This window comes from Sporobolomyces salmoneus, assembly GCF_050403485.1.
Source record: "Sporobolomyces salmoneus JCM6883 DNA, S_salmoneus_JCM6883_v1_ctg10, whole genome shotgun sequence".
Classification (NCBI taxonomy): Eukaryota; Fungi; Basidiomycota; class Microbotryomycetes; order Sporidiobolales; family Sporidiobolaceae; genus Sporobolomyces; species Sporobolomyces salmoneus.
This window is the reverse complement of record NW_027481153.1, coordinates 399,233-427,195: the sequence shown is the minus strand read 5'-3', so window position 1 is coordinate 427,195 and position 27,963 is coordinate 399,233. Positions and strand designations below refer to the sequence as shown.

The 27,963-nt window shown below is 51.7% G+C and overlaps 11 protein-coding genes across 11 annotated transcripts; 4 read left to right on the top strand and 7 right to left on the bottom strand.

The window, feature by feature from the left end:
• Positions 1-73: 73 nt before the first annotated feature.
• On the bottom strand, positions 74-945 carry SMB1 (mRNA splicing protein SMB1; the record flags this gene model as incomplete). Its single annotated transcript, XM_076630552.1, has 4 exons — positions 74-206; positions 295-362; positions 536-856; positions 943-945. 4 exons carry the CDS (start codon positions 943-945, stop codon positions 74-76), a joined length of 525 nt encoding a protein of 174 aa, XP_076489611.1.
• Positions 946-1,163: 218 nt separating this feature from the next.
• SUP35 (translation termination factor GTPase eRF3) lies at positions 1,164-3,906 on the bottom strand (the record flags this gene model as incomplete). Its single annotated transcript, XM_076630551.1, has 9 exons — positions 1,164-1,211; positions 1,285-1,424; positions 1,497-1,833; positions 1,897-2,071; positions 2,139-2,285; positions 2,351-2,640; positions 2,704-2,909; positions 2,981-3,631; positions 3,705-3,906. 9 exons carry the CDS (start codon positions 3,904-3,906, stop codon positions 1,164-1,166), a joined length of 2,196 nt encoding a protein of 731 aa, XP_076489610.1.
• Positions 3,907-4,764: 858 nt separating this feature from the next.
• On the bottom strand, positions 4,765-5,960 carry TEM1 (Ras family GTPase TEM1; the record flags this gene model as incomplete). The annotated part of the gene is made up of 8 exons (XM_076630550.1): positions 4,765-4,839; positions 4,913-5,011; positions 5,075-5,158; positions 5,264-5,449; positions 5,520-5,542; positions 5,620-5,669; positions 5,743-5,799; positions 5,872-5,960. 8 exons carry the CDS (start codon positions 5,958-5,960, stop codon positions 4,765-4,767), a joined length of 663 nt encoding a protein of 220 aa, XP_076489609.1.
• A 358-nt stretch (positions 5,961-6,318) lies between these two features.
• Positions 6,319-7,530, top strand: JCM6883_006094 (uncharacterized protein; the record flags this gene model as incomplete). Its single annotated transcript, XM_076630549.1, has 3 exons — positions 6,319-6,425; positions 6,484-7,099; positions 7,180-7,530. 3 exons carry the CDS (start codon positions 6,319-6,321, stop codon positions 7,528-7,530), a joined length of 1,074 nt encoding a protein of 357 aa, XP_076489608.1.
• Positions 7,531-7,645: 115 nt separating this feature from the next.
• Positions 7,646-8,648, bottom strand: JCM6883_006093 (uncharacterized protein; the record flags this gene model as incomplete). Its single annotated transcript, XM_076630548.1, has 2 exons — positions 7,646-8,481; positions 8,558-8,648. The coding sequence occupies 2 exons, from the start codon at positions 8,646-8,648 to the stop codon at positions 7,646-7,648; spliced, it is 927 nt and encodes a 308-aa protein (XP_076489607.1).
• Positions 8,649-9,340: 692 nt separating this feature from the next.
• JCM6883_006092 (NUDIX hydrolase) lies at positions 9,341-10,710 on the top strand (the record flags this gene model as incomplete). Its single annotated transcript, XM_076630547.1, has 3 exons — positions 9,341-9,429; positions 9,520-9,635; positions 9,707-10,710. The coding sequence occupies 3 exons, from the start codon at positions 9,341-9,343 to the stop codon at positions 10,708-10,710; spliced, it is 1,209 nt and encodes a 402-aa protein (XP_076489606.1).
• A 192-nt stretch (positions 10,711-10,902) lies between these two features.
• On the top strand, positions 10,903-15,287 carry JCM6883_006091 (uncharacterized protein; the record flags this gene model as incomplete). The annotated part of the gene is made up of 5 exons (XM_076630546.1): positions 10,903-11,116; positions 11,352-11,887; positions 11,960-12,222; positions 12,298-14,899; positions 14,964-15,287. 5 exons carry the CDS (start codon positions 10,903-10,905, stop codon positions 15,285-15,287), a joined length of 3,939 nt encoding a protein of 1,312 aa, XP_076489605.1.
• A 411-nt stretch (positions 15,288-15,698) lies between these two features.
• Positions 15,699-16,995, bottom strand: JCM6883_006090 (uncharacterized protein; the record flags this gene model as incomplete). Its single annotated transcript, XM_076630545.1, has 4 exons — positions 15,699-15,988; positions 16,049-16,118; positions 16,201-16,575; positions 16,651-16,995. The coding sequence occupies 4 exons, from the start codon at positions 16,993-16,995 to the stop codon at positions 15,699-15,701; spliced, it is 1,080 nt and encodes a 359-aa protein (XP_076489604.1).
• A 1,459-nt stretch (positions 16,996-18,454) lies between these two features.
• On the bottom strand, positions 18,455-21,341 carry JCM6883_006089 (uncharacterized protein; the record flags this gene model as incomplete). Its single annotated transcript, XM_076630544.1, has 7 exons — positions 18,455-18,930; positions 18,993-19,793; positions 19,865-20,668; positions 20,740-20,797; positions 20,867-20,970; positions 21,055-21,119; positions 21,217-21,341. 7 exons carry the CDS (start codon positions 21,339-21,341, stop codon positions 18,455-18,457), a joined length of 2,433 nt encoding a protein of 810 aa, XP_076489603.1.
• A 148-nt stretch (positions 21,342-21,489) lies between these two features.
• On the top strand, positions 21,490-22,259 carry EAF6 (Eaf6p; the record flags this gene model as incomplete). The annotated part of the gene is made up of 3 exons (XM_076630543.1): positions 21,490-21,705; positions 21,782-22,030; positions 22,101-22,259. 3 exons carry the CDS (start codon positions 21,490-21,492, stop codon positions 22,257-22,259), a joined length of 624 nt encoding a protein of 207 aa, XP_076489602.1.
• Positions 22,260-22,494: 235 nt separating this feature from the next.
• JCM6883_006087 (uncharacterized protein) lies at positions 22,495-27,695 on the bottom strand (the record flags this gene model as incomplete). Its single annotated transcript, XM_076630542.1, has 5 exons — positions 22,495-22,579; positions 22,662-25,558; positions 25,621-25,749; positions 25,815-26,525; positions 26,589-27,695. The coding sequence occupies 5 exons, from the start codon at positions 27,693-27,695 to the stop codon at positions 22,495-22,497; spliced, it is 4,929 nt and encodes a 1,642-aa protein (XP_076489601.1).
• Positions 27,696-27,963: the final 268 nt, after the last annotated feature.

Here is a 27,963-nt window from a genome sequence, read left to right as displayed (position 1 = left end):
GGTTGGAAGCTATATAATCGAAAGAGATCGCTGATCAATGATCCACTCGCGAAGGAGTAGAGAGAGAGAAGACTTACCCAGGGGGAGGAGCGAATCCGGGAGGAGGAGCGAACCCAGGAGGAGGCGCTCCGAATCCGGGCATACCAGGAGGAGGCATACCTGCCATTCCGGGAGGAGGAGGAGCAAAGTTTTGAGGTGCTTGACGCCTGATCAAGAGAAGAGATAGAGTAAGAAATGGGTAAACCTGGAACAGGGGAAAGGGAAAGAGACGAGGGAAGGAGACGCGGAACTAACATTGTTGGGGGAGCGGAGAGACCCATTCCTCGTCCAGCAGGTGTACCAAATCCAGGTCCAGGAGTGAGCTGATCGAGAGTGGAAGACGGAGAGAGAGGTCAGCTCAATTCTTGATGGGGGTGAATATCCTCTATTCTCCCTCTCGCTCAACGAGCGGTGTCCAGGATGGAGTCACATTGTACGAGCGAGAAAGTGCAGACCATCACAGAGAGAGGAGCAGAGGAGAGGTGGATTGACTTACTCCCAAAGCCCTAAGATCGTCGTTTGCCGGTGGAGGACTCTCCGGACTCAAACTAACGATAGTCTCTCCCCTCAAGATGACCAACCCAAGTGTACGTTTCATCTCGTCTTCCTCGTCGTCGTCTCCTCCCGCTCCGGCATCCTTGTCCTGTTTCTGTCCTCCTTTACGTTTCACGCTCCTGAACTCGTCGCATTCGGCGAGGACCAAGTTCATGTGTTTGTCGAACGCCAACAGTTGGCCTACGAGCGCTCGAGAGTCGTTCAAAGTAACTCGAACTCGATAGTTGATGATCGCGGTAAGTTTCCCTCCTTTTTTCGACGACTACGGCACGGAGGGACACGATGAGGGTGTCAGTATACTCCTAAGAATGTGTATGATCGTGCTAGGTGCTAGCTCGAAGCACTCACCATGGTTGAATGAGAAGTTGAGGTTAACTCCAGAAGTCAATGATTTTCTTGTCTCTCAGAATTGCGATTAGGATTGTGAGAATTATGAATCGAGTCTCTGAATGCTAGTCTTCCTCGTATCTGCCTCGCACGCTCTGACAGGATGACGATGCTATATAATTCTTTTTGCACAAGAGACACAGAAGGAACAAGAACGAAAAGGTTGATCTCTAGAGGTCGAATTAAGCTGCAACATCCAATTTCGCAACATCCGGTAAATCGTCCTCTCGCTGTTCGCACACCACCAAGCGAGTGAGTTCCCAGTCTCTGAGTTGGGAGACAAGAGGAAAGAATGGGGCTGACCTCGATAAGTTTAGTGATTTTACCAATCGCGACCGTCTTTCCTTCGTCTCGTAGCGTGAATCGACCCAACTGAGGATGATCAGCAAACTTCTCGACACAGAGAGGTCCAGCTGCTTCAATGAGGGCAATAATCTTTTGACCTGTACCATGCGTCGAATTCTTTCAGTCAGTAACGACAATCGAAAACTGGCTGAGAGTACGAAGATACGTACCTTTCTTAGCGAATTGAGGAGGTCGACGAGACTTCTTTCCCGTCTTCTTGTCAAAGTAGTGTAGGAGAGCCGAGAGGGAAACTTCTTCCGCCGCCGTGTGAACGTGCATGACGGCTCCGTAACCAGCAGTAATGATATTCTTGTGATCGAGGATGACCAATTGAGCTTCGAATTGAGTGATCGTGTGAACGGGGGCTTTAGGGGAAGTCAAGACGAATCCAACGTTGATATCGGTATCTTCTACTCCTCGCAATCGAAGTCGAACGTTGTCTCCACAGAGTGCGACCGGAATCTCTTCTTCAACTTCGTTCAATACTGCAGTAACCGAGACAGGAGTCTAAGCGCGATGACAGAATCGTCAGCTAGAGTACTGAAGGGAGAGAGAGAGGGAAAAGCTCACCTTGTTGGGCATCAACAACAAGTTTTGACCCTTTTTAACGTGTCCCGACTCGACTTTACCGACAACTACGCATCCCATGTCGGCATACTTCTCCGAAATGGGCATCATGAGAGGAGCGTTGTTTTTTCGGTCGATGAGAGGAAGGTGATCGAGGTAGTTGAGGAGAGATTCACCTCTGTCGCTCGGAAAGATGTCAGTCGTGATGACCAGGACTAAGAGAGAAGAAGCAGAGAGAGACTCACTCGACCCAAGGAGCGACAGATCGATCGACGTCGACCTTCAAGTTGGCACCGGTGAATCCGGAGATGGGAATGAACGCGACATCCGTCTTCATGTTGTATCCTGATCCCTTGAGGAAAGGAGTGAGTTTGCCAACAATCTCGTCATACCTAGACAACAGACACGAACGTTAGCTTGTGAGAGGGAAGAGAGTTCAAAGTCGAAGTGCTCTCACCTCGCTTTGTCCCAGTTGACGGTAGGGTCGTCCATCTTGTTGATCACGACGATTAATTTGTTGACTCCTGCCGTCTTTACCAACATGGCGTGCTCGCGAGTTTGTCCACCCTTCTCGAATCCAGTTTCAAATTCTCCTTTTCGGGCTGATATGACAAGGACGGCGGCATCGGCTTGAGCGGCACCAGAGATCATCTGAGGGACGTAGGTTTTGTGACCGGGTGCATCGAGGATTGTGTATCGTCGAGTATCGGTTTCGAAGTAAGCTCGTCCGACTTCGACAGTTTTACCCTATAAATCTCCATCACACGATCAGTCTCCTTTACGAGTTCGGAGGTAAACGAGACGACTCACCTTTTCACGTTCTTGCGAGGTAGAATCGAGTGCCCACGAGAGGTACCAACTCTCTCGTCCAGCTTCTTTCGCTTCCTTCTCGTATTTCTCGAGAGTACGCTTGTCGACCATTCCGCAAAGGTACAGGATGTTTCCTCCCATCGTGGATTTACCAGCATCGACGTGACCAATAAAAACGATGTTCATGTGAGGTTTGATGTCCTTGGCTGGAGAGAAATAGAGACGAGGTCAATTCTTGGCGAGATTCCCTAGAAATCAAAAGGCAGAGAGAACTTACTATCGTTACCGTAGAGATCGAGCAAAGTCTCCTCATCTACACTAGCTTTGACTTCCTCTTCAATCTTATCGGCGTCCTTCTCCTCCTTCTCGACTTTCTCCTGTCGTTTCGCTTCATCCTTTTTAATCTTTTGTTCAATCTTTTCCTGCTTCTTGTCCATTTGTTCAATCTTCTTCTCCGCCGCGTTCAACTGAGCATCTCCTTTCTTCGCTGCTGCTGGTGTCGAGGAAGCTGCGGAAGAGGTAGCTCCCAGAGCGGGAGTCGCAGGTTTCGAGGAGCCAGGAGTCGTAGTTTTCGACGAAGAAGAAGCTTTCGGTCCTCCTCCTCCGATCGAGAGGGAGACTGAAGCGGGTTTATCAGATTTAGGAGCGGTCGAAGAAGGGAGAGAGACGGATTTGCCTCCGATCGAAAGAGAGACTGCTTTAGCGGGAGGAGCATTCGAGTCGGGGAGAGTTCGGGTGAAGGGGGAGGAAGCGGAAGGAGCGGGGTTGCGAGCGGGAGGAGCCTGTTGTTGTTGCTGTTGACGAGGAGGGGGAGCGTTGTAAGGGTTTTGGTTGTATTGTTGCTGTGCGAAGGGGTCGTTCGCGCCGTAGCCTTGAGGCATTTGCTGACCCGGGTATCCACCTTGTTGAGGGAATCCACCGTAGTTGCCTAGCGTCACGAGAGAGAAAGAGAAGTCAGGATCATCGAAATCGAAAAGGAGAAAGAGGTAAACATTATTCACCGTATCCTCCTCCGTAACCTCCAGCATTGTACTGGTTGTAGTAATCAGCAGGGTTCGCTCCGGGCTGTTGCTGTCCACCTTGTTGCTGTTGACCGTAGGGGGTGTATTGTCTTCCAGGTTGGAAAGGAGGAGCTCCTCCCGATGGTTGAAAGGAACCTGCGTTCGGGTTGAACGATCCTGCATTGGGATTGAATCCAGACATGGCTTCCTATGCTCAAACAAGTAATGAAGGGAGAGAACGAGAAGCGAGGGTTTGGAATGATGAAAGAGTTAGCGATTGTTCTCTGAACTGTATGACTCGAGTGTCCTGGGGTGACCCTGCTTCCTCCTGCTTAAGAACTTCCACTAAATCCACCGTACGTAGTCGCGAAAGGAGATCGACTCGACTCGTTCCCTTTCATCAAAAATCTCCTTCGCTCTTGCGTTGTCCGTTGTGGCTGGAGAGGAGCTCTTGCCGAATCGTGATCTAGATATTGGATATCTGACGAACGTACTGTTTAGACGAGAAGTCGATGTATGAGGAAATGAGCAAAGAGTCGCTCAGCCTCAGAAGGATCGCCGTTTCGTTCAAGTATATCGAGAGTGCTTCTGCTTGTCGTCACGAAGGCTGGACTGGGGTGCCACTCAAGACGGGAGTTACCAGAAAAATCAGGTTGAGGACTCGACGATTGACAGATCGAGTCGAAATGTTAACGACGTAGGTTTGCAAAAGAGCGATGGTTTTTCACGATTAGAAATAGAACGACAGACAAAGACACATCCCCAGCTCGAAAGAGATGAAGGACTGGAAAAGAATGGGTAATCTGAAAAACGAAAACGGGTAGAAACGAGACAAGACGGAAAGGGTAAAGGGGTATCGGCCTGCGATGAAGAGGACTTTGAAGGGAGAACGATAGGAAGCGAGGGGAGAGAAGGGGAGACTTTGCGGAATGCGACGATAGAGAGACGAGAAAGGGAGAAAGAGCGGAAGAAAGGATGCGAGAGAAGGTTTGGACAATCGAGGCTGTAACGAAGGTACGCAAACTCCTTGACGGGTTCGTGGACATGACGAAGGACCTCCTCAGGGATCGAGGTAAAGTAGCAGAGGTTCTCCCACTTCGGTGATTTCTGGAATAGTGCATTTGAGGTCGAAGGCCTGTGAGGGTGGAGCATTGGCTAACATCAGCGGGGAGGACGGCGTGGGCTTGGACAAGACCTCGACGACTCACCTTGGAAAGAACGATTTTGAAGATCTTCTGGACGTTGATCGAATGCGACGTTGAACAAAAGATCAAAGGTGCTTTCATCGCTCTCGAGAACCGCTTGGCCTGCAGCATCCGAGTGGTATGAGACAGCGCTCGGAACAGATCGCAAGGAAGAGAACCACGAACCTGTCTAGTGATTTCCTCCTGTTCGTCAGCCGAGAATGTGTTGAAATGATCATATTTTGTCCCCACTAGGAACGGAATTGCAGTCTGTAGTTCAACGAATGAGCGTAAGTTCACCGGTCTTCGTCTCTTACAGAACGGGGCCAGGGAGGTTGCAAGCGAAAAGGGAGAATAGACAACAGAACTGCTCACTTTGTTGAACCCTCGAGCCTGCCTGTACCACTCTTTTATACTATTCAACGTACTCTTCCTCGATAGATCGAACATGAACAGGATCGCTACTGCGTCGTTACAGACGAGAGGTAACATTGAGACGAATTCCCGTTGACCTCCGAGATCCCAGATCGAGAAAGTGATCTCGGTATTGCGAATCGAAATCTATAGAGGTGAGCGCCAGAATGAAGGCCCGATCAGTGTTGGCTGAGGGACGGTTGGATGGGGGACATACAGTCTTTTCCATGAAATTAACACCTGGCAATCAGATTTTGCGAAGTTGATCAGCTCGGATTCGTTCACAGACAGCTTGAGAGGGTCTAGTTTCCGCTCACCTAGTGTTTGAATATAGTCTTCATCGTAACTTCCTTCTACATACTTGACCCTGCACGTAGTTGCATCGAATGATTCGTTGTCAGCGCGTTCTTCGCAGAACTTCAAAAGTGAAAGTAGCTTACATGAGTGACGTTTTCCCGATTTGCGAATCTCCCACCATTCCGACTTTCAGTACGACACTGCTCACCGGCGAATCCCTCGCTTTCAGCTCTTAGTGAGCGGAGCAATCGACAGCTAGCGAGCGAACGAACCTGTTCTTGTCATCCTGTTTCGTTGAAGTCCCGCCCGAACCTCCAGCTTCCGACTGCGTTGTCCTCGATCCGGAAGCAAAATCTGACATTGCGAGCTGGCGGTCAGGCGGAGAGGATGAGGGAAGGGGACAGGGGCTCGAGCGGCTTTGAAGGCGAATCTGGCTTTGGCTTCCTCCGGAGTCGACTAGCGGCAAGATCTAGCGAATGGGTCGGATATCGTAAGTCTGCCAACGAGTACTGCGTTGAAGCCGATCAAAGCGAACGAGTTAAGCGGGCCTGTTGAGTGACGAGTCTCCGTATGGAAGACGCTGGAAACCGTGCAGAGGCGTTCACTGGTAGATACTGATCCGTTGGGCTTCTCTGCTGGATTTGGCGGACTTGGATGAGGGGGAGGAAGGAGAGCGAGATGGAACTTTGGTTCCTTTCTCTTCCTCATCCACTCCGAATATGACGATCTGCTACGCACCTCTCGCAAAGGAACATGTACAACGAGCTTACGAGTTGGAGTCAGCGAGTTATCCTTCGGACGAAGCTGCATCTCTCGCTTCCCTCGAGTAAGTTCTCCTCCCTTCCTATCCCCCGCCTCGACACGCTGACCTGGACCACCTGCAGGTACCGACAAGAACATGCTTCGAACTACTTCCTCGGCGCGTATCAATCCGAAGATGATCAGCTCGTAGGATTCATCTGTTCGACTCGAACCTCGTCTTCGACCCTCACTCACGAATCTATGGAGACCCACGAACCCACTGGAGCCTACCTCGCTATTCACTCTGTCTGTGTCTCCCCGGATCATCGCAAGCAAGGAATCGCGAAGAACCTCCTGCAAGAATACGTGAAGAGGGTTCAAGCTGCGGGAGAAGTGAAAGGAATCCGATTGATCGCGAAGGAGGGACTCGTCGGGATGTATGAAAGAACCGGGTTCAAATCGAGGGGAAAGAGCGAGGTTGTACACGGAAAGGACCCTTGGTTCGAATTGGCGGTCGATTTCGAGGCTGAAAACGACAAATTGTTCGAAACCGACAAAGATATCGACCCCGCTTCAATTCGAACCCCTGGGAAACGCCTAGCTTCGACGATCACGAAAGAGACATTGCGACGTGAATTGGTAGAGGATGGCAAGAACAGATTCGACCTCTATTGCCCGCGAGCGGAATGCCGATGCCTCCTCGTTAAACGAGGAACTGCGAAGTGGGTCGTCAAGGGCACTCACGACAATGAACTCGAAGTAAGTCTCGTCTTCCTGAAGTTTTGTTCAACCGAGAACTGCGTGATTGACATTGGCGACTCCTTCTCACGAAAATTTAGCTACCTCCTCTACCTCGCCGTATCGACGCTCCTTCCCCCTCCTCTTCATCGTCGTCTTCCTCTCATCTCGGCTACTGGACTCTTTCCTCCCCACTCGCTTTCGAGAATATCGGTTTTACTCGTTCCCTCCCCTCCTCATCTTCCTCCTCGCAACCCTCGACTTCACCCAGCGCGGCTCAGATCAAATACCTCACTTGCGCGGATTGTGACTTCGGACCTCTCGGGTGGCACGACACGGAAGGTCGGGATCTCGGCGTCGAAGTTCAGGAAGAGAACGAGGGAGGAGGAGAAGTACGGAAAGGCCGAGAGTTTTTGGTCGATCTCGAGAGGGTTCGGTATAAGCAGGATTAGAATGCAAGGAATAACAACGATAATTGACAAGATATAAATAGGGGGATCATCGATATGGAAAACGAGGTATGAGAGACAACTACAGGGTAAATAGACCTTTCTATCGACTTGTGTTTTACAGTTCGATCACCACCATCTCCTTCTTCTTCTCAACGAACGTCACCTCCTCCAACCGACTCAATTCTTCGCCCGAGCTCCGTCTCCTCGTCGACCATTCCCTCCAGATCCCGAGTAATCCAACCAAGAACAGTCCAGATCCGACAATAATCCATCGATCCATCACGAAAGGGTACATTAACGTCGAGATGCGGTCGAGTGCTCCTTGATCGATGAGGACGACTGCGAGGTGACCAATGAGCGAGAGGGCGAGGAGAATCCAGGGAAGATCATCTTCGTCTTCTTCATTCTCTTTCTCGTCCTCCTCCTTTGCTTCAGGGTCATCGATCCTGGGAGCTGGCGATGATTGTGTAGGGGAGTAGGCGGGAGGTGAGACGTGAATGAGAGGTTTTGAAGACGATTCCGATCCGACGACGACCATCACAAACTCCTCCTTCTCGTTCTCTCCGAGCCTGATAGATCCTGTCGGTGGTAGTGAGATCGAGGTCGCCTTGTTTGATCGACAGAAGAACCCAAAGATCATTCCAAGTCCCACCATTTTCATCGCGACGAATTTCAACACTTTCCAATTCCTTTCCGTCTTGACGCTGATCGACTCTGTTTCTCCTCCTCCTCCAAGGACGACTTCTTTCGTTATCGACAAGAACCGTTGAATGAAGGTTGAAGGAGCATTGAGCAGTGCCGACGATTCGTGGCAAGGTGATTGGAGGGGAAGTGGTATGCCGGTCGAGCTTGTTGTCCGTAGTGAACGGCAGAGGTTGACGACGGTACTCGAGTGTGTAAGGGAGGTGAAGTGACGCTGGTAGAGGAAGGTGAAAAGGACGAAAGTGAGGGCTGTCAAGAGAGCATCGTCAGCTTCAGCCGAACAAGATTGAGGTCGACCTCAGGAAGGAACGAAAGAGAGACTGACCTGTATCGACGAGGAGAACGTAGATGAGTCGCGAGGAGGTGATCGAGAGATAGAAGGCGCGGAGACGGCTCGACGAAGGGAAGCGAGTCATAGTTACAGTGAACGCCTTAAGGTGCCTTTTTTCTGAATCGGTGGATTGGCGACGAGATAGAAGAGTAGGGAAGAACAGGTCTCTAGAGGAAGGAGCAGAAGAAAGGCGTGAGAAATGATGTTTCGATATTGACCAAAGGTCAAAAAATCGCAGGAGTCATTTTTCATGCGAAGAATTGAGAGGGAGAACAGGGAGAAAGGCTTTACCTGAGCTGCATGACGCGTAGCTTTCGATCTTTGATTGAGTGCATGGTAAGAACGATTGTAGCATGCAGAAGAGAGCGAAGACTTCACTTTGATCCGTGCGCGAAAATCACTTTCGATGTCGACTCATTTCATGAAGGCGTCGATTATTAGGAATTGCTGCAGTGGAACTGCCGTCGAGCTGGTGACCGTCGAACGCAACGGCGCAACTCTGTCAACCAGTTGAAATACGGAAAAAGGCGAGGCGGTGGCTCTCTCGCATACCCAGCTCGCCAATCGATTCATCTTCAAACGGAGAACAGTACAATGCTCGAGCTCAAGCACACGTGAAGCTTGGAGTTCCTCTCCCTTCCCCGCCCGGCGACACGAGGATCCGAACCGACTTTCCAAGTTCTCTCTTTTCAACACTCCATGCTCTTTCGCTCGCTACTGATACCCTCATACCAATCGATACCTCGTCTACGCACCTCCATTCCAGTCACGCGCGCCATGTCAGTCAGTCAGAAGTCAGCATCATCTGGTGGAAGTGGGGAAAGCTCGCCAAAGAGGAAGGGAGGAGAGCCGTCGCTGAGTGCAAGGTGAGTATACACTCAACTGTATCAGCTGCTGCCAGCAGGAGAACCTAGCTGGTCGCTCGCTTGAAGAGTCGCTGATCTTCTCCCCCCCAGTCTGTTACTGGTCGCTCCTCTACCGAAGCCAGCTCGAGATGGACATGACTATCGAGTACTGTTACTTAAGAGGGCGGAGAAGAGCTCGACATATCAGAATGCTTACGTTTTCCCCGGTGAGCTTTCCCAACCGAAACGGCCTCATTCCTCTGTCCTCGAGCTCATTACGTGCCTACCAAATGAACAGGTGGCAATGTCGACCCTATCGACCGAGACGAACGAGCATGGAGCTCCTACTTCCCGTCGACTTCGACCTCGACCGATTTGCAAACTGTCAAGCTTTGTGCGATTCGCGAGACGTTTGAAGAATCGGGAGTGCTTCTTTTCGAGCCAACTTCGTCGCCCGATCATACTCGACAGAAGGAGGTAGAAGAGAAATGGAGGAAACTCGACGACCGAACGAAGACGAAGCTTCGAGAAGAGGTCCATTCAAGCGGAGAGGAATTCGTTCGAATCTTTGCAAAGGAGTTGGGTCAGGGTGTCAGACCAGCGGTCTCAAAGTTGACGCACTGGGCAAACTGGGTTACACCATTGGCTCTGCCGAGGAGGTTCGACACCCACTTCTTCATTTCGATTCTACCTTCTTCTTCTTCACCAAGCGCTTCTCCCGACGATACTCCATACTACAAGCTCGCCTCTTCCGACGGAGTCGAAACCTCGGTTGCAGCATGGCTCACCCCGAGTGAAGCGATTCGACGAGCTCTCGCCCACACGGCAAATCTTTCTTACCCCGAAACGACTCCCACCTACGCCGAACAACCACGTTCGATGGGAAACAACCCTACGAACTCGATCATCCTCCATCCTCCCCAGTTCTATCTCCTCGCCGAGCTCGCGAATAATCACAAGTCGTGGCGTTCTCTCGTCGATGGATCTGGTAACCATGTTCGACCTCGCAAGGTTAGGTCTTTTACACCACAAATCGGAAAAGTCGTCGACGAAGGAGGCAAACTACGACCTGCGACTCTGCTACCTGGAGACGAAGCTTTCGTTCAAGGAGGAGGAGGAGAGGGAAAAGAGGAAGAAAGGGGAAAAGCTGGAGTTCGACATCGTACCTACGTGATTCCGCCGAACGAGCGAACACAGGGTTTGACCGTACTCGGGGTTCATCGTAGAGGGATTGAAGACGGACCAGGTTGGGAGGACATGAGAGCGGGAGATATTGGCGAACAATCTGCTTCGAAATTATAACTTCCTCGATTAGTCGTATTCTTATTCTGTGTGCTATTCTATGTTATCTCTACGCCGAACACCACCCTCTGTCTTCGGGCGAAAGCCTCGCCGAAATTTGTTGAGTGATGCGTGCCGCGCGCATTGGCCGTTTCCTCTTCCTCTCCCACTTACATCGACTCTCGATCTCGGCGAGTATTCTACCGATACCGGATGCCCCTCGCCAGGCAGAATGCGTTAAAAACTTCCGACTCGCTCCCATCGTTCCCATCAAACCGACCAAACAAATCGAAATTGTCGATCAAGGTCCTCCTCGCTCAGGGCATCCATGTCGCCGGTGGATCAGTCAGAGGAGAACTAGAGGTATCGGTGAAGGACAAGGCGCTAGGCCTAGGAGAAGTCGGAATAGAACTGAGCGGAGTCGAAGGTAAGTCTTCCGCTTCAAGAGTCATGGGAACGTGCAGATCGATCTCGGGGGGGCGGGGAGGCCCTTTGAGCTCTGGTAAGAGCTTCAGGGTACGCGAGAGTGCGGGAGTATTGCTGGGACTGGCGATTCGAGGGAGCAATCAGCATCAGTCAACAAAGGCCCCCCCTCATGGGACAGACAATCAGGCGTCGAGGCGGTGACTGACTACTCTCTTTATATCCTATATTATTCACAGAGCTTCGAAACCGGGATCATACTGCGACGAGACGGATCATTTATTCTCGACTTTTATTCCAAGGTCCAGGGCTCCCACCTTCTAACGCAGTTGTCGCGGGCTCGAGTGCCTCTCAAGGTGGATATTACCCTGCGCTACGAGGTAGAACCCGATTCGACTTCAGCTTCGACCTCCCAAAGGATCTTCCTTCGACTTGTCAATTCGGAGCGAACGCGATAGCGCGCTACGAGCTTCGAGCGTTCGCTTCCTCGCTTTTCGAAGGTGACGTAGATCTCAAGTGTGAGAAGAAGGACGTCCTCGTTGTCGAGAGATGGGATGATTGGAGGAAAGGGAATTGGTCGAGCGGAGTTGAGAAACAAGCTGAACAGAACGGAGGGAGGGAGGGAGGACTCGTGTCAATGAAAGGAAGGATCGGGAAAGACGAATGGAGTGGATCTCTGCCGAGATTGTTCTGGTGGAGAGACGTCGATGAGAGAGTCGAAGGAAAAGGGTCAATCGAGGTGCGAGTTCGAATCAACAATACGACGAAACGACATGTGAGTCAGCCTGCTACTGTCCAGATTATGATAGTGACTGATAAGCCTGATCTACTCTCACGCGCCCCATAGATCCCGGGACTCAAAGTCTCTCTCATCCGTCGATTGAGATTGCAACGAGATCGAAACCGCGAAGGACCGGCTCCTCCCCAACTCAGCTCGACTATCACCACTGTCGACTTTCTTGGAACAGACTACGACGTTCGAGCAGGATCCGAACGGGAAGTGGTCGTAGCGTTGCAACTCCCGAAGGACGAATGCTGGACTGGTAGGAAGGGTACTCTATTCGATCTCGACTGCTTTGTCAACGTGCAAGTCGAGGGAGGTTTCCTAGAGTAAGTCGGTCTACCGAGTCACGGCAGGGAAGCTGGGAGAAGTACTGACCTTGTTCCTTCGATACTCCTCGCCAGCCCGAAACTATTCCTCGAATTGCCAGTGTGGATCGCTCATCCGTTCTCGATCTCCAATACCGCCCATCGACTTGTCGAAGCAGAGCGCAAGAAGCACAACTTGCACATAGAAGTTCCCCCTTCACCTTCGGTCCAGTTCCTACGGTCTCCTCGCTCGAATCTCGACTTTTCCTCCTCTCCGAGTCCGGTCCGAGACACTTTCACGCCGTCAGAAGTCGCTCAACCTCATCGACTGGGTACTTCGATGAATTATCATTATGCAGGAACGACCGTTTCTCACTCGCCGCATCAATTCTATTCGAATCCAACTCCCCAGCCGTCTTTCTCACCTGCTCCTGCTCCTCTTCCTCCTCCACCGACTCTCTACTCGATGCCCCAACCCCAGAATGGTTACGTCTCCTTTGATCCTTCTCTCCCCGAGATCACTCCCTCTCGATTCCTCGGCTCGCTTCAGTCTCAGCAACCTCACCAACTCTACGTCTCTCCCGAAGCAACGATGAATATACCGATCGGACCCGCTATCCATTCTCCGACTCCTCCTTATGATCCATCTCGTTCGCCTCACGATATCCCTCCTCCACCTTCATTGTCTCATCCTCCTGTGCCGCCTCTCGATTCCCATCCTTCCCGACAACCTTCACCTCAACATCCTTCGTTCTCGAACGGGTTTGCAAATCAACCTCTCGAACCCTATTCCGCTATCGGACGAGCTCATCGGGATCCTCAATGGTCGAACCCTCAAGGGCCTCCCTCTTCCGCTTCGCCGCCTGCCGTTTACACCCCCAAATCTTCCTCGCTCCCACCCTCTTGTCCGTCTCCGGCGCCTTCTCCTGCTCGCAACACTTCCTCATCTCAGCAGGCGTCCCTCAACCCTCGAACGCCTCTACGAACTCCCCCTCCTCCTTCGCCTAGTTCCCAGTTCCGCCAACAGTCGTCCTTTAGCGTATCTACGGCTCTGCCTCAAATCGATCAGAGCGCTCTCGACACGATTGGAGAAGACGGAGAATCTCAAGCGGGAACTACAAAGTCGCAAGTGCTCGGTCCCGGTAACCTAGCGGCTTTGAGGGAAGACGACGATGCGAGCAGCATACACTCTGTACGAGTAGGCAGTAGTCCGAGGAGTACGAGCGTGCAAGATCTCGAAGAATTGGTCGCCGAGGAGGAAAGGAAGCATGAAGAAAGGCAGAAGAACGACATCAACGTTACAAAGACGCTCCCGGCTCTTCCTCGTCAGGCAGCAGGGCAATCGAAATCAACTACGATGCGATTACAAGACGTGTTCTCCAGCGAGAACGTTTCGAATGCTTCAACATCTCCTTCGCCAACACTCCCTCTACCTTCGGAGGATGGACTCTCAGCGCTCCGAGCACGTCTCGCACGATCTACGTCGCCACTCCAGCCTTCTCGGTCTCCCTCGCCCGTCAAATCGAGCAGCCCTCGCGCTGATTCTCCAGCAGAGGGTCTCGCAGTTCCCAAGATTACGAGTGCTCTCCGAGCGAAGAGTCTCAGTCGATCGAGTCGTCAAAAGGACAAGGAACTCGAGAAAGCCTTACAAGAAGCCGAGGAGGATCCTGCCGAATTCGTCAAACGTGCCCGCTCGAAGTCAAACAGCGAAGATGTCAAGAAACCTCCTCCGCCTCCTCCGAACGTCTCTTCCGAAGTGTGGAAGGCAGTCACGGCGATGCAGAACCTCGAAATCGCTTCGCAGGAGGAAAGCAAAGTCACAAGTAAAGTCGAGCCAACCCCGTCTCGAGTCTTGCTCGACGAAGTTCGGATCGCCGACAGACCCGTCCCTACTCATCAAGCTCGAGAATCGCCGCCGGAGGATGTACCTGTTCGCGCCGCTTCCCCTCCCAGTCGTCCTCCCTCTCGACCGCCGAGTCGCCCCGTTTTCTCCTCTTCCCCTTCTCTTTCGAAACGCCCTACCCTATCAACAGTATCGACGAAACCTATTCCTCCTCCGCTCGACCTCTCTTCTCCTGTCGAATTATCCAAGCCTGCGACTTCGAGTTCCCCTCAAGCTCAACAAGAACGAGACTTGCCGCCGCGAATCAACGAACAAGGTCGCAAAGTCGTCGATGCCGTCGAAGTCGGGGTTCTCAAGAAGGAAGCGGTCGCACGAGTCGGAAACTGGCTTCAGACCGAAGCGAAATCGACTTCGATAGCCGTATCGCCTTGGTCTTCATTCTCCCGAAGCGATTCGAGCAAGCCGAAAACCTTCGAATTTGGACGACAAGCTCCCGCTCCTCCTCCCTCTTCATCTCCCCCTACAACCTCAGTTCCGTCAGATCCCGTCGTGAGTGTTGCTGCGACACTCGTCTCGTCGCCACCCTCGAATTCATCGACAGTATCAGCGAAGGCCTCGGAGAATCTACCGACAGTCGCCCAATTACTCGCCGCAGAGACCCGAGCCGAGCTTCGTCGAACCGAGACTCAACAAGATAAAGCTTCACCGGTGATCAAGGGACTCGGTGAATTCCTCGCTGCGGCGAAGAGAGCGGAGGAATTCGATTCTCCATATCAGTCGTCATCAGCTCGAGGCGGGAAAGGCGGGAAAGTTACGAACGTTGCAAATATATGGGCTTCGAGGGAAGAAGGAGCTGTGAGTTTGTCACATTTCCTCGTCGTATGTTTTAGGTCTGACGAGAGTTTCCCACTGTGATCAGGCAAAGATTCCTCTTCCGCCTGCAATCCTCGGTCACAAGTCAACAAAGTCTCTCTCGAACCTCGACTCGCCCGCGACACAACCTCTCTCGCCCATCAATAATGGAAATCGTCGCTCGCTTCAAGTTTTCGCGAATCCAAAGCCAGCAAAACCCTTTCTCAATACGACGCTCGGTCGGTCAACCTCGGCAAACTCGATCGCGTCGCACTCGTCGTCGGACTCACTTCCCCGGACAGCACAAACAGGGAAGGAACAGGTCAAACCCTCGTCAGGGGGCGCCAAAGTTCGAGATTTACTCGCCAAATACAACCAACAAACCGCTTGATCGTGCCCACTCCCACCAGATCGTAGACACTCTTTCACTCTCTCATCTTGTATCTGTTGTCAGTCCACCCGTTCTTCGATCTTAGCTTCTTTCCGTTGGAATGTCGTTTCGCTTTTTCACTACTTTTCTCGAGCTCCCACGAGTATGCTTCCGAACGCTCGCCTACTAGCATCATCAGTCGCTTAAAGTATAACAAAGCTGTCAAGACCAGCGGGCCGCTTCAACAAGTGACAGCGCCGAGAGCGCGAGAACACTAATGCAACAACGATGAATGACGAAAGTACTACTGGAACCGATATGGAACTGCTATGAAACGACAGGCTCGGAAGAGATGGGGGCACTAAGAGAGAAGGACGACGAACAACATGTCCAATGCGAGAGACGAGACAGGAAAGGGAAAGTTGCTCGAAACTAATTTTCGAGAATCCAGGGATGGTTCAATAGGTCGTGAAGGCGGATACGACGTTTCGAATCGACCGTCAAACATTTGCGAATGCAATCGTACGCGAGAGGTGAGATTGGAACCTTGAAGCGAGCGAGAAATCCGAATCTCGCGTCTTCAGGACGTGCAAAGGGGTGACTACCGGTCAACAGGAGGCAAAGAATGACTCCGAGGGCCCAAACTTCTGCCGCTTCACCATCGTAGGGCGTTTCGGGGGAAAATGCTTCCGGCGAAGCGAAAGAGCTCGTGCCGCAAAACCCTAGAGTCGACGGAGTGAGCGTTCAGCGGAGTCATTGATAAGACGAGAGAGGGAGCTCACGACCAGACTGCAGTGGAGCCGGTTTTGACGTGTCCCACAAGATTGCGCTTCCGAAATCGATGAGTTTGACCTGCAGAACAAAGTCCAGTAAGATATACGGCGTCAGTGGTTGGTACCATCGAGTCATCGCTGAGGCAAACAACACAACTGACCTGCAATCGCTCATCCAAAACGATATTCTCATCTTTGAGATCATTGTGGCGAATTCCAACCTGCGCTAAATCACACACGGTTGCGACGATTTGATGGAAGATGTATCGAGCAGCCGGTTCGCTGAACCTTCGCACTACCTCAATCGCGTCGAAGAGGTCTGAAGAGGAACGTCGCATGAGTGGAGCGCGTAGGTTCGAGGTTTTCGGAGACGACGAGACGAAAGAGGGCGGGGTTATTGTCGAGGGCAAGTGGACGCCAGTCGGCGATATCGGGCAGCCGGTTAAGTCGAGCTGCCGCCAAGGAGGAGTAGCTGGAGGGGAAGGGGGAAGAGAGTCCAACGTCGACGCCCAACTTCGACCGTGGAATTCCATGATCTGTGCAAACGACGGCGAACTCTCGCGTCAGCACGACGGCGACGACGAAGAGTGTGACAAAGAGGGGTCACTCACGAGGTAGAAGAATGATTCGCAAGCTAGGAGTTCGACGAAACCGATTGTGCCTCCGTGATTCAGTCTTCGCAAAATGTACGCCTCTGTCGGTACGATGACCGCGCCGTCCTTCGTCTTGCTCAGCCCATATGTGTTTAGTCCCCATTGTCGAGTCTTGAGGAGAGCTTGAGGCCGTAGTCGATCTTTCGCAATCACTTTCGCGGCGAAAATTCTCCCTTCCTCATTGACGACCTTGTAGACGACTCCACTACCTCCTATCCCAATCTCTTCGACGATGTCGTACCGTGACGTGAACTGATAGTCGAGAGACTCGATAGAAGCGGGTCGAGAAGCGAAACAACTCATTTAAGAGCTGATAGGTTGAAACGAGCGTGCGCGACGGCGACGAGGAAAGGGAAGGATCGCAGGGAGAACGTTAACGAGCGGAGGGAATGAGCAGACAGCGAGACGATAGAGAGAACGAAGGGATGAAGCCAATATCCCTGACAAAGTTCTGAATTTGCATGCTGAGAACCGGGGCTAGAGGTGATAGAACGAAAGTCGAGGGTGGTCGTATGCAGATCATCTTTCATTAAAAGAGGCGAGTCCTCCCTCGGCTTGAACGGAGACTCGGAGAGACGCTTATCGAAACGCGAATTCGAAAATCTGTGTATTCCAGATTCCCTTTGCATCCGCGAGCGAAGAAGGCAAGGAACAAGTCAAAGAAGCTCAAGGGTGCAACAAGACGTTTCATTTCGCAAGATCTCAATCCGCAAGCGGAAGAGTCCGAACACCATTCAGTAGCCGTCTCTCTGCCCTGGAGTACCGCAGCTGTGCCGTTTTGAGTCGTCGAAGCTCCCTCGAGCACAGTCTATCTTTGAGAAACGAGATGTGGCGTCCTTTGGGTCGACGAGAGCGCTCTGTAAACCCGAGTACGTGTATGCGAGAGACAGGAACGATGCACCTTACCGTAATCGAGACTTATCGCAGAAGACTCATAGCACAAGGGGGAGGCATCTTGCGATTTCAACTTTTCCGAGAACGGGCTGCGATGAAACGAAACTGTTTCACCTCCTGTCGAAGCTGGAGAGAAGCTCTCCTAGCCTTCTCCACTCTCTCTTTTCGGATGGGAGCGCTACTCGAAGGTGGAGCTGTGATGCGTCGAAGGGTGTGCGAGGCGCTCTCAGCTCCGCCCTCTTGGAGACCTTGAGAAGGCAACTCTGTACACCGTTCTCCCTCGTGCGAAGCACGACACGCGAGGGCTCAGGCGACGGAGATTGCAACACAATTGACCAGGAAATCCGACGGAATCGCGAGATTCAATCATAGACAATTTTTAACAGCTATGTTCGCATTCAACGAATCTCCTGCGATCTCTGGGATTCACGAGGCTCGAGCTACTCAGTGAACGGAAACCGTTTGGCGAAACGACAGAGGAGTCTAGAAGAACAAGGACCGTCTCGGAATCTGATGGCTTGCGAGCGAGGTACCCGGCCAATTTTGAATTTTCTCACCCTCTGAATCTCTTCCGCCCCCCTTGCCACGCGGCAAAGGCTCGTCTGCTCGGATTCGATCAGCTGAGCACTCGAGAGTGAGGCTGCGAGAGTGCTTCTACAATCGCGGAGAAGGAGGAGAACTACAGGATGAGGAAAGAGGAGAGAAATTGATCATGACGAGCAAAACCTTGAATAGCACAGACAACATAGAATGGAGGAAACCGAGATCAATACTGACGAAAAGAAGCGAGAGAGAAGTACTTGGAGAGAGGGGATGAAACGCGAACGAGAGAAGAGAAGAAAGTGAGGATTTCCAGTACAGGATTCACTTAAGACCTTTTCCTGGCACTCTTCCTCGTCCCTTCTTGACCGGGTGAAGCGGAGCCCTCTCCGAGCGGCGACAGTACGTCGCTCTTTCGTTTCCGACCTCCGTTCGTCACTTTGCGTCCTCCTCCTCCTCCTCCTCGTGACCCTCTCCCTCCCCTCGTCGCAGGAGCAGAAACGGATTCGTTCGCGGTACTGACTTCGCTCGCTGGAGAATCGGCCGCGGTGAACGAAGGAGATTGTTGAGTTTGAGGAGACGTGACTTCGTACGGGAACGTTATCGGATTCGTATCAACGTCCGAAGGGAACGGGAGAGAACCGGCAGTCGATTGATACAGTGGGTTCATCGAGGATGAGTCGACGGTAGAAGTCGAGGGATCTGGGAAGAAGGCAGAGTAGTCCATCGTCGAGAGTGAAGGATCGATCTCGCCTCCGGAAGTACCAGGGGTCGGATGATTCGGTTGAGCCGACGGAGAGTTCGCTAGAGAAGAAGGACGAGTCAATAAAAACGGACGTAGCGAGTTCAAAGGAGGAAAGACTCACTGAATTGTTCGAGTAACTTATCGAGATCTAATTCTCCATTCGCTCCCGTCGCGTTGCCCCAATCGAATCCACCTTTCTCCTCGACAGCAGTTCCAAATCCACTCGCAGTTCCCAAAGGTCCATCACTCTCCAACACTTGATCCCTCGTTTCCTCCGGTAAATTCTTGAGCAGTTTCGAGATTTGATCCTCGAGTTCAGTCGTTCTTCGATCGATATCTTGTTTCTCGTCAATGACAGACTTGACAAGCTGGTCGTGATCGTTCATACTAGAAACGAGCGAAGGGGAGAGTGCGGGTGCTGTAGTGGAAGAAGACGATTGTAGAGGGTTTGACGATGAAGAAGAACTCGAAATTTGACCGAAATCGAAGGGGTTCGGAGTCGTTGTCGGGTGAAATGCAGAGGAAGAAGAGGAAGAAGAAGGAATCATGATGCCGTGATGATTGTAATCGTACGAACTCGAGGAAGAAGCAGGCGCGAGCGAGAGAGCGGTTGTCGAAGTTTCGCCGCCAGTAGATTGAGCGTTGTAGGTTTGACTGTTGTTGCTGTTGTTGTTAAAGAGGGAAGCGTATTGACTCGGATCGCTGACGCCTCCAGCAGCGGCGAGGAATTGTTGCATCGTTTCTGGCGAAAATGAGCTGAAATCGAGATTCGAGAATGGGTTTGGAGCCGAAGGAGAAGCGGGAGGAAGTGATGCGAAACGACTCGGAGAGGTGAGAGCATTGTATCCGGAATTGGTTCGAGTGAGAGCTGTCGTTGGAGGCGGAGGAGGATCGTGTTGCGGTAGAGCCGATGTATGACTCGCTGCGAGTCGATGGAACAGACGATTAGCTTGTGAGGAGATTCACATTTAATCAACGATAATCCAGACTCACCACTTGATATTCTCGAGAATCGATCGTCATCTCGTGCGAGTATCGGGATTTCCTCAATTTCCTCTTCTTCTTCCGGTTCTTCCTCCAAGTCCTCCTCGCTTCCATCGAGTTCCCTTAACGCCGCCGCGCGTTCTTGTTGCCTCCCTTTGACATCCTCCAACAGTAACCTACTTCTCGTCTTTGGGAATCCGACCATGTTGTTTGCTCTGTTGTCGTGAGATTTCGATTTCCCCTTCCCTTTACTGTTCCCGCTCGTTCTCGCCCCTTCGCCAATCTCCGAATCGACACTATCTGGATTACTATCCGTCCCAGGACTCGCCGCGTTCGCTGCCGAGACCCCGTTCGATCCATTCACTCCTCCAACTCCCGCCTGACTTCCGTTCCCACTCGCCGAGCCCGAAGAATCCAACACTTGACCTCCAAACACTCCCGCGAGGAACCTCAGGATCTTGTTGATCGTATCTTCCTGTTTCCGATGTTTCTCCCTCGATGCCAACGCTTCCTGCCACAAGAGTTGATTCGATTGTTGTAAATCCTTCAAATCGGCCGAAATCGCCGTTTGATGTTTCCGAATCGCCGATAGATCCGTCAATAACGAGTGAAGGTCGAGCGCCGTAGGAGAAGAAGCCGCATTCGAGGCAGTCACGGTCGATCCGGAAGGTCCAGATAGTGAATTGTTGTTGTTGCGCTGAGAAGTCGAAGTAGAACTGGGATTGTTGTTACTTTCTCCTTTCGCTTTTTGTCGACGGATGAAGAAGAGCAGATCAGGTTGATCTCGAGCGAAATTTTGATGCGTGAATTCGACTGTCAATGGGCGGAAGCGAGTTCAGTCTAAAAAGTTTCGCTCTCGAGGGACAACCGGAGAAATAACTCACGTAACTCAGTCGCTTCGCCTCCGTCATGTTTCAGTGCTCCCGTATTCAAATGTGGCACCTGAGAACGGAGAGACACATGAGCATGATTACAAGCGAGCTGGAAGAGTGTTTTCATTTGTTCACTCACCTTGTGAAATCCATACATGTTCAACTGCCTGACGAAACTTCCAAAGTTCGAATGCTTGAAGAATCTCGGTAAGAGCTCTTTACCGAACTTGTCTGCTGAAGGGACTGTGGAACAGAGAGTGAGAGGAGAGGGTTAGTGATTCAACTTCTCTTCGTAACTTGTCAAGTCTTTTCTCGGAAAGTGCTTACCGAGGAACGAATCTCCGTCCACTGACCACCTGATCAAGTCGTCCGTCGTCGGATCAGACACCATTCTATGACGTGAAGGAAGGGAGAAAAAGATGAGTTTCGACTCGGGCGAGAGAATAGTCGCGAGCGAGGGAGAGAGAGGGTATGGTGAGAGTAACTTACGTATACAACTTGTTCAAGAAAGCAGGTACAGATCTCGCCGTAGTCTTGTTCGGTCTTGTTGTCGAGGTTGAAGTTGTCGGCAAGTGAGCGAGTGGGCCAGCCCCGTTCGCCAGTGCGAGTTGCATACTGGACGAAGGGGTAGCTGATACACTCTTGTTCCTAGTACGAGACAGCTTGGAACCGGTCTTTGCGCGAGTTGGAGATTGATGAGGAAACGAGAGCAAAGTTTCGAGGTTGATCGTGTTTTGATCTCTTATCCCTCTCAACTCGATCATGTCGGCATCTCCTGCACCAGATCAATCAGGACAGTCAACTCCAGCCCCGAACGATACTTCAAAGTCTCAAACTCCCGCTCCCGTTGCAGGTCCGAAACCTCAACCTTCTCCCCTCGACGCTCTCTCCCCTGCCGAGCTACGCAAGAAACTCGAGGATAATCGCAACCTACTGAGAACTCACCTCGAGAAGAAGCGTAAACTAGATCGAGACCTCGTAAGTTTCGTGACCGTTCTCTCCGTCTTGATGTTTCGTCTCCTCTGACTCAACAACGCGTTATTCCGCTTGACAGGCAGTATTGGAGACCTCGATCTACGCGTTTGAAGGTTCCTACCTCTCGGACTCCCTGCTACCTCCCTCTGCGACTTCGAATGCCGCTTCGACGGCAGCAGCTCAATTCGGAAACATCATTAGAGGCTACGATTCGTACTTGAAGGCACCTTCGGCTTCAGGAGGAGATAGGAACAAACGAGGGAGGGGTCCAGAGGGTGTAAACGAGCGAGAACGCATGTTCAGTGCGAGTTCAGCGACTTATACCAAAGTGAGCGAATTGCTTCCCCTCTTTTCTTCTGATTCAGTCTGAAGCTGATCCCTGATTCATCGCCTCAAAGTCTGTCGAGTTGAGACAAGCTGAGCTGGCTGCAGCTGGATTGGTTATGGGAACGGGACATGGAGGAAGTTCGAATCAGAACAATAGCAGTTTCGCCGAGTTGGACTCGGATGAAGAGTCATTCTCTTCACACAGTCGGAGGAAACGGAATCGGCATTAGCCACCTTGGCCTCTTCTACTTTGTATCTCTCAGGCAGTACCTTCCGTTGTTGTAAAGAATAATCTTTCGGTTTTGATCTCGTCGACCGGTTCGCGAGAACCGAGTGAGAGAGTGACGTGACATTGCGAGATGAGAAACAACACGATTTGTAAAGAGCTGCGGTAAAGAAAAGGGAAAACTTGCGACTGTTGCGAAGGGGGAAAGAACAGATTTGGAACAAAAACAAAACAGAACTTCAAACTTGAGAACTCGTCCCGGCATCTTCTTGTGATTGATCATACACGATCTCTTCATCGTCTGGAACACAAAACGAATCGTAACTGAAGAACCGATCACGTCGAGCGAATTGTTAGTCAATCGAAGGAGAGACAAGCAAAGAGAAAAGTCAAGAGGATAGCTCACCTCCATTGACTAGCTTCTTGGCTCCTAGGAGTATCTTGGAAAGACTGTTTCCTCTCGTGTCGTTTCCCCCAGTTCTCAGGATCTGCCCACCTCTTCCTCTTCTTGATCCACTCTGGTTCAGTTTCGAAAACCGGTCCTCCTCTCTTCCTTTTCCCACCGTTCTCTCCTCCTCCCTCTCCCCCGCCGTTAGGGGTATTGAGACTCTCTCGATAGAACGTGTGACCTCCTCCTCCGTCGTCTTCTTCAATCTCTTCATCGTCTCGAGCGACAAAGTTTCGATCGATCGAATCTTCCGAATCGTACGATTCTGAACTCGCTTCCGAACCAGATGCTGAAGAGTTGATCGCTTCGTTATCAAAAATTCCAAGTTTCGAGGCGATCCGGTGAGTCAAGATCGGTTTCTTCTTCTTCTTTCGTTTCTCTTTCGGTTTGACGACTCCCGCTCCTTGATCGTCTTCAGCGTCAGAGACTACGACGTCTTTCGATCCCCCTGCTCCTCCTCCTCCTCGACGTAATCGATTGAGAGGTTTCACTTGAGTCGAAATGATCGATAATTCGTCAACTTGAAGAACCTCGCCATTTTCTTCCTCCTCCTCCTCTTGAGCTCGTTGTTTACCCGCCTTGACTCGAGAGACCACTGCAGGCGAACTCGAATCGGGAACTGCCATTCTTCTCATCGGTGCCGCGACGACGTTGGCAGATTTCTTGAATTTCGAATTGTTGCGAGCGACGAGTTCGGCGGGCAAGAGAGTTTTCGCCGGTCTGAATCCTGTTCCTGATCCACTCGAAGCGTCGTTCGATGAGGAAAGAGTCGAAGAAGGATGTTGAGCTGGAGAAGGAGGAGCGACGTCGGAAGATGAGTCGGGTATGAGGATTTGTCGATTCGAAGTGGGGACTCGCGCACGAGGCGGAGGAGGAGGAGGAGGAGGAGGTCGACGTTTGATCGAAGGAGGAGGAGGAGGCATGATGACTGAATCGTCTTCGTCTACTGCAATGACTTGACGAGGTTGACCTCGAATATTCGCAGCTGGAATCTTTGAGATATCGAGTTCGTCGAACGCTTCCGAAGGTAGATCGAAGGTACCGTAGTCACTCTCATCGTCTTGGCTTTGATCTGGGTCTCCTTTGATCGCTTCGCTGTGTTCTCGTTGGGCTTCGTCTCGAGAGCGAGCATGTTCTTCTTCGACAGGCCCCGGCAATTCGATCGCGGGTTGTTCAGGAGAGTCGTCGATGATGATCATCGAAGGAGAAGAGCGAGGAGGAGGTGGATTCGGTCGAGCGGGAATTAGGTTGATTTGGGGAGAAGACGACACGGGTTGACTCTTCGAGGGTCGAGGTGGAACGAACGGCTTGAACACGATTCCTCCTCCTCCTCCTCCTCCGGTGTTTCCGAGGACGCTCGTAGCCGATTTCGTACGCGCTACTGCGGGAGAGAAAGAGGAATGTTGAGCGGATCGAAAAGAGGGAGCAGAAACCGTGCGAGCAGGGACAATCGTCGTCTGAAGAGGGAGAGGTTTTCGAGGAGCAGTCGGAGGCGGTAGGACTTGTTGCTGTTGGCGTCGAGAGTGAGATGCGACGGCTTCGTCTTCTTCCGAGTCGTCGATCACAATCGATTCCGTCTTCTTGTTCTTCGTCGGAGGAGAAATTGATTTCGATTTGCCTCGGATCACCGCCCCTTTGAGAATCTCGCTATCTGACCAATCCATTGCGAGATCACCTTCATTGTCGAGATCCATCGAGTAGAGCGTCGAGGAAGGGTTCTTCGATTCTACCGGTCGAGGGGCGAGAACTTCATCGTCAGACGAGGGGAGTCCTGATAGATCGATAGTCTCGCTGCCGAGTTGATGATCGCGCTGTTGCGGAGGTGCTACGGGAGAAGAGGTTCGAGCTCGTTTCGGGTTTGAAGAAGAATCGTGAGGGGAAGCCGGACGAGAAGATCGTTTCCTCTGAGCCGAAGATTGGGGAGACGAAGGGCGGAAGAGAGGTTCGATACGCGGCGAAGTAGTAGAAGAAGGGTGTTCAGGTGATGAGGCAGTAAAGTTGGTAGGCATCGGGAAACCGGTGAGAGCTGGAAATTTGAGAGCGGGCGCTACTTGATCTTCTTCTTCTTCCTCCTCCAATCGAACTCTTCGCAAGCGAGGATGCGGCTTGGGGTGCGGTGTGTCGTCTTTTCGTGTGAAAATGTCGACGAGATTCGCTTTGAACGCGCTCGAGAGTTTCTCGGTCCATTGATCGAGGGCGTCAACGTTTCCGTCTGCGAGTTGATCGTTCGTCTTGAGCGCCGAGAGCAGATCGAGGTGACGTTGACCATGTCGAGTGATTCGTTGTGCCGAACCGGAGGAACCTCGGACGAAGGAGAGTTCGTCGGTGTAGAAGCGACGAGGGATGACGGGGTTTCCTGATTCGTCGTACATCCAATGAGTTCGTAGGTCTTGTTCTTGTTCCGTATCGAGGAGAGCGGCAGCTTTGCGTTCTCGAACCGTCTGAGTCGTCGTCGGAGGTTTCGTTTTGTTCAGGACGGCGAGTTCTCCTGCGGTGCGGAAACCATCGAAAGCGTTCGCCGGAATGTTGGCTCGGGGATCTCGTACAGTCTTGCCCTTCTTCCTTTCTTCGGCGAGATGTTTGCGTTCGGCTCGTGATTGTCCATTCATCGTCATCGCGTTCGGGTCGAGGGGGAGAGCTTTGATCTGAACTTTTTCGCAAACGGGTTTCACGTCGTCGGGCAAGAGTCGTTCGCAGTCGGCGTAGAGTTCGAAGATCTTGTTCGAGGTGAGAGCGTTCTGAACTTCTTGATAGGCGTCGTTCGCTTTTTCCCAGTTGCGTTCCTCTCGACCTTCCGACATGAGAACGATGATGTGACCGTCCCTTGCTCGACCGGTTCGTCCGACTCGTTGAAGCTGTTCACCAAGAGGTCAGCTGAGAGTCCCCCCTTACTGAGCCTCTGGGAAGCTGCACTTACCATTCGAATGGGAGACTTGTTCGCTTCGTAACACATGATGAGATCGATTTCTCCGATATCCAAACCTTCTTCTCCAATCGAAGTCGCGACGAGAACGTTGTAGACTCCTTTCTTGAATTTGCGAATAGTCTGTACGAGCACGAAGCGTCAGTCTCAGCAGACTCGAGAGTTGGATAAGTTCGGAAAAAGCTTACCTCGAGCTGTTCCTTCTGACTCTTTCCCTTCGCTCCTTTCGCAGTAGCTTGACCGACAAAGGGAGTGGCTTTAATGAGAGGACGTTGAGTATTGAGGCATTCAACGATCTCTTCGACGACAGCTCGAAAGTTGCAGAAGATCATGACCCTCGTTTCCCTCTTTTCTCCAGTATATTCGTCAACGTCGTCTTTCGCCGCTTCAAAGTGTTCGATACACATCGTTCTCAACTTCTCCATCTTTGGGTGTCCGACGTAACCTTCTCTCCCTCGAATCGCAGCAACTTCAGTGACGATCTTCTTGAATTCGCTCGATTGAACGAGTTTCTTTGACCCGTTCGCTTCGATATCCTTGATGTTCGATTCGAACGAAGTGACAGATTGAATGACGAGGTACTCCATCGCTCGACACATCTGAGCGAGCGTCTTGATCATCGGGAAGTATTGACCGTTGCCCTTCGATCCTCCTGGGAGACCCTTGATCTTCGAATAAGCTTGCTGAACGACGTACGGAGACAGCATGACGGCGTCGCCAGAGTAAATGAGTCGTTTCTCGAGAAGGGGTCCAATGTAAGGTCGCATGAGGGCGGCCCATTTGTCGCGAAGAGCAGAGAGTCCCGAACCGAGAGGAAGGACGACGAGGTCGAAAGACTTTTTGTGAACGTATTGACGGATGTCGATCGAATCGTCCGCTCGTACTTCAATGTGCCCGATCTACACGATCGAAGAGTCGGTCAAACCTTGCCATCAGAGATTCAGAATGAAGGAGACACTCACATGAAGATTGTCGATGACTTCTTGAACTGCCTCTCCTCTCGAACCGGGAGTCGCAGTCAAAGCCAACACCCTAAAGTGAGGATTGCGACACATCATGTATCGAATCACTCCGCAGTAAGAGTAATCTCCACTCGCTCGATGAGCTTCATCGACGACGACCAACGTAACGTCCCTCGGATCGAGCCTTCCTTTCGCAAGATCTCGTTCGACCGTCTGAGGAGTAGAGTAGATGACTCGTTTCGTAGCCCAGCCGAGAGATCGCAACTTTGGAATCGTTCCTCCTGTCAACTCGATACAATCTTCCTGAGGGATCCCGGCGATGTAGTGACAGGCTTTGATTTGTTGCGTAACGAGAGGTCGAGTCGGTGCAAGGAAGATGACTTTGCCTCGAGGGTACCAACGATAGAAATTGAGCATGACACACGCTGCGATGAACGTTTTTCCGAGTCCGGTCGGTAAACTGACGAGCGTATTCTTGTAGAGAGCGCTCGTGACGATATTGTACTGATAGACTCGAAGAGGTTTGTCGGCTTGTACTGGGTAGATGAAGGATTTCGAGGCTTCGGGATCGGGAGACCACTTGATCGGAAGAATTGGAGCTTTCGGATCGTAACTCGTGTCGACAAAGTATTCTCCTCCTCCTTCTTCGTCGTCCTCATCGTCGTCGAGTACCTCGTCCTCGTCCCAGGGTTCCTCATCCGAAGCGTAAGCTTTCTGTTTCCCTTTCCCTTTTCCTTTTCCCGTCGCTTTCGCTTTCGCAACTGCTGCATTCTTCTTACTCCACCCATGTTTCGCGAAACTAGCCGGATCCCACTTCTTCGTCACCTTCGTCTTTGCCTTGGTTTCCGTACCTCCTCCTCTTCCAACAGGAGGACCTCCAATCGTGACCGTTCTCGTCGAACCTCCTCCTGCTGCTGCTGTGTTTTTCGATTGAGGCTTCGGAGGTGGAGGGGGTGCTACCGCTGCGCCGAAGAGATCCCTTTGTACGAGTCCAGGTCGATTCACGGCCGAACGAGGAGGTAGAGCAGTTCCATTCGTGTAGTGAGATTCGATCGCATCAATCTCGCCTAGATCTATCTCGTCAAACTCGAACCCATCCGAAGACATCTCGTTGATGCTGTCGATGAAGGCTTCAGGCGGTCATTCGAGGTTGTAGAGGAGGGAAGAGGAGAGTTGAGAGATGAAGGACGTGAGAGGTTGAGGGATCGAAGGAGGGGGACAGAGAAGGGCTGCGGGCGTGTCGAGAGATCAGTAGCGATGTCTTGCCTTGTTGGTGCAGTCGCTAGGGGTGGGAAGTGAAGGAAACAAGAGAAGACTCGCCTCTCTCAATCTCTCGCGTCGAGTCGTGAATTTTCGATCTCTTTTCTCTCCAAAC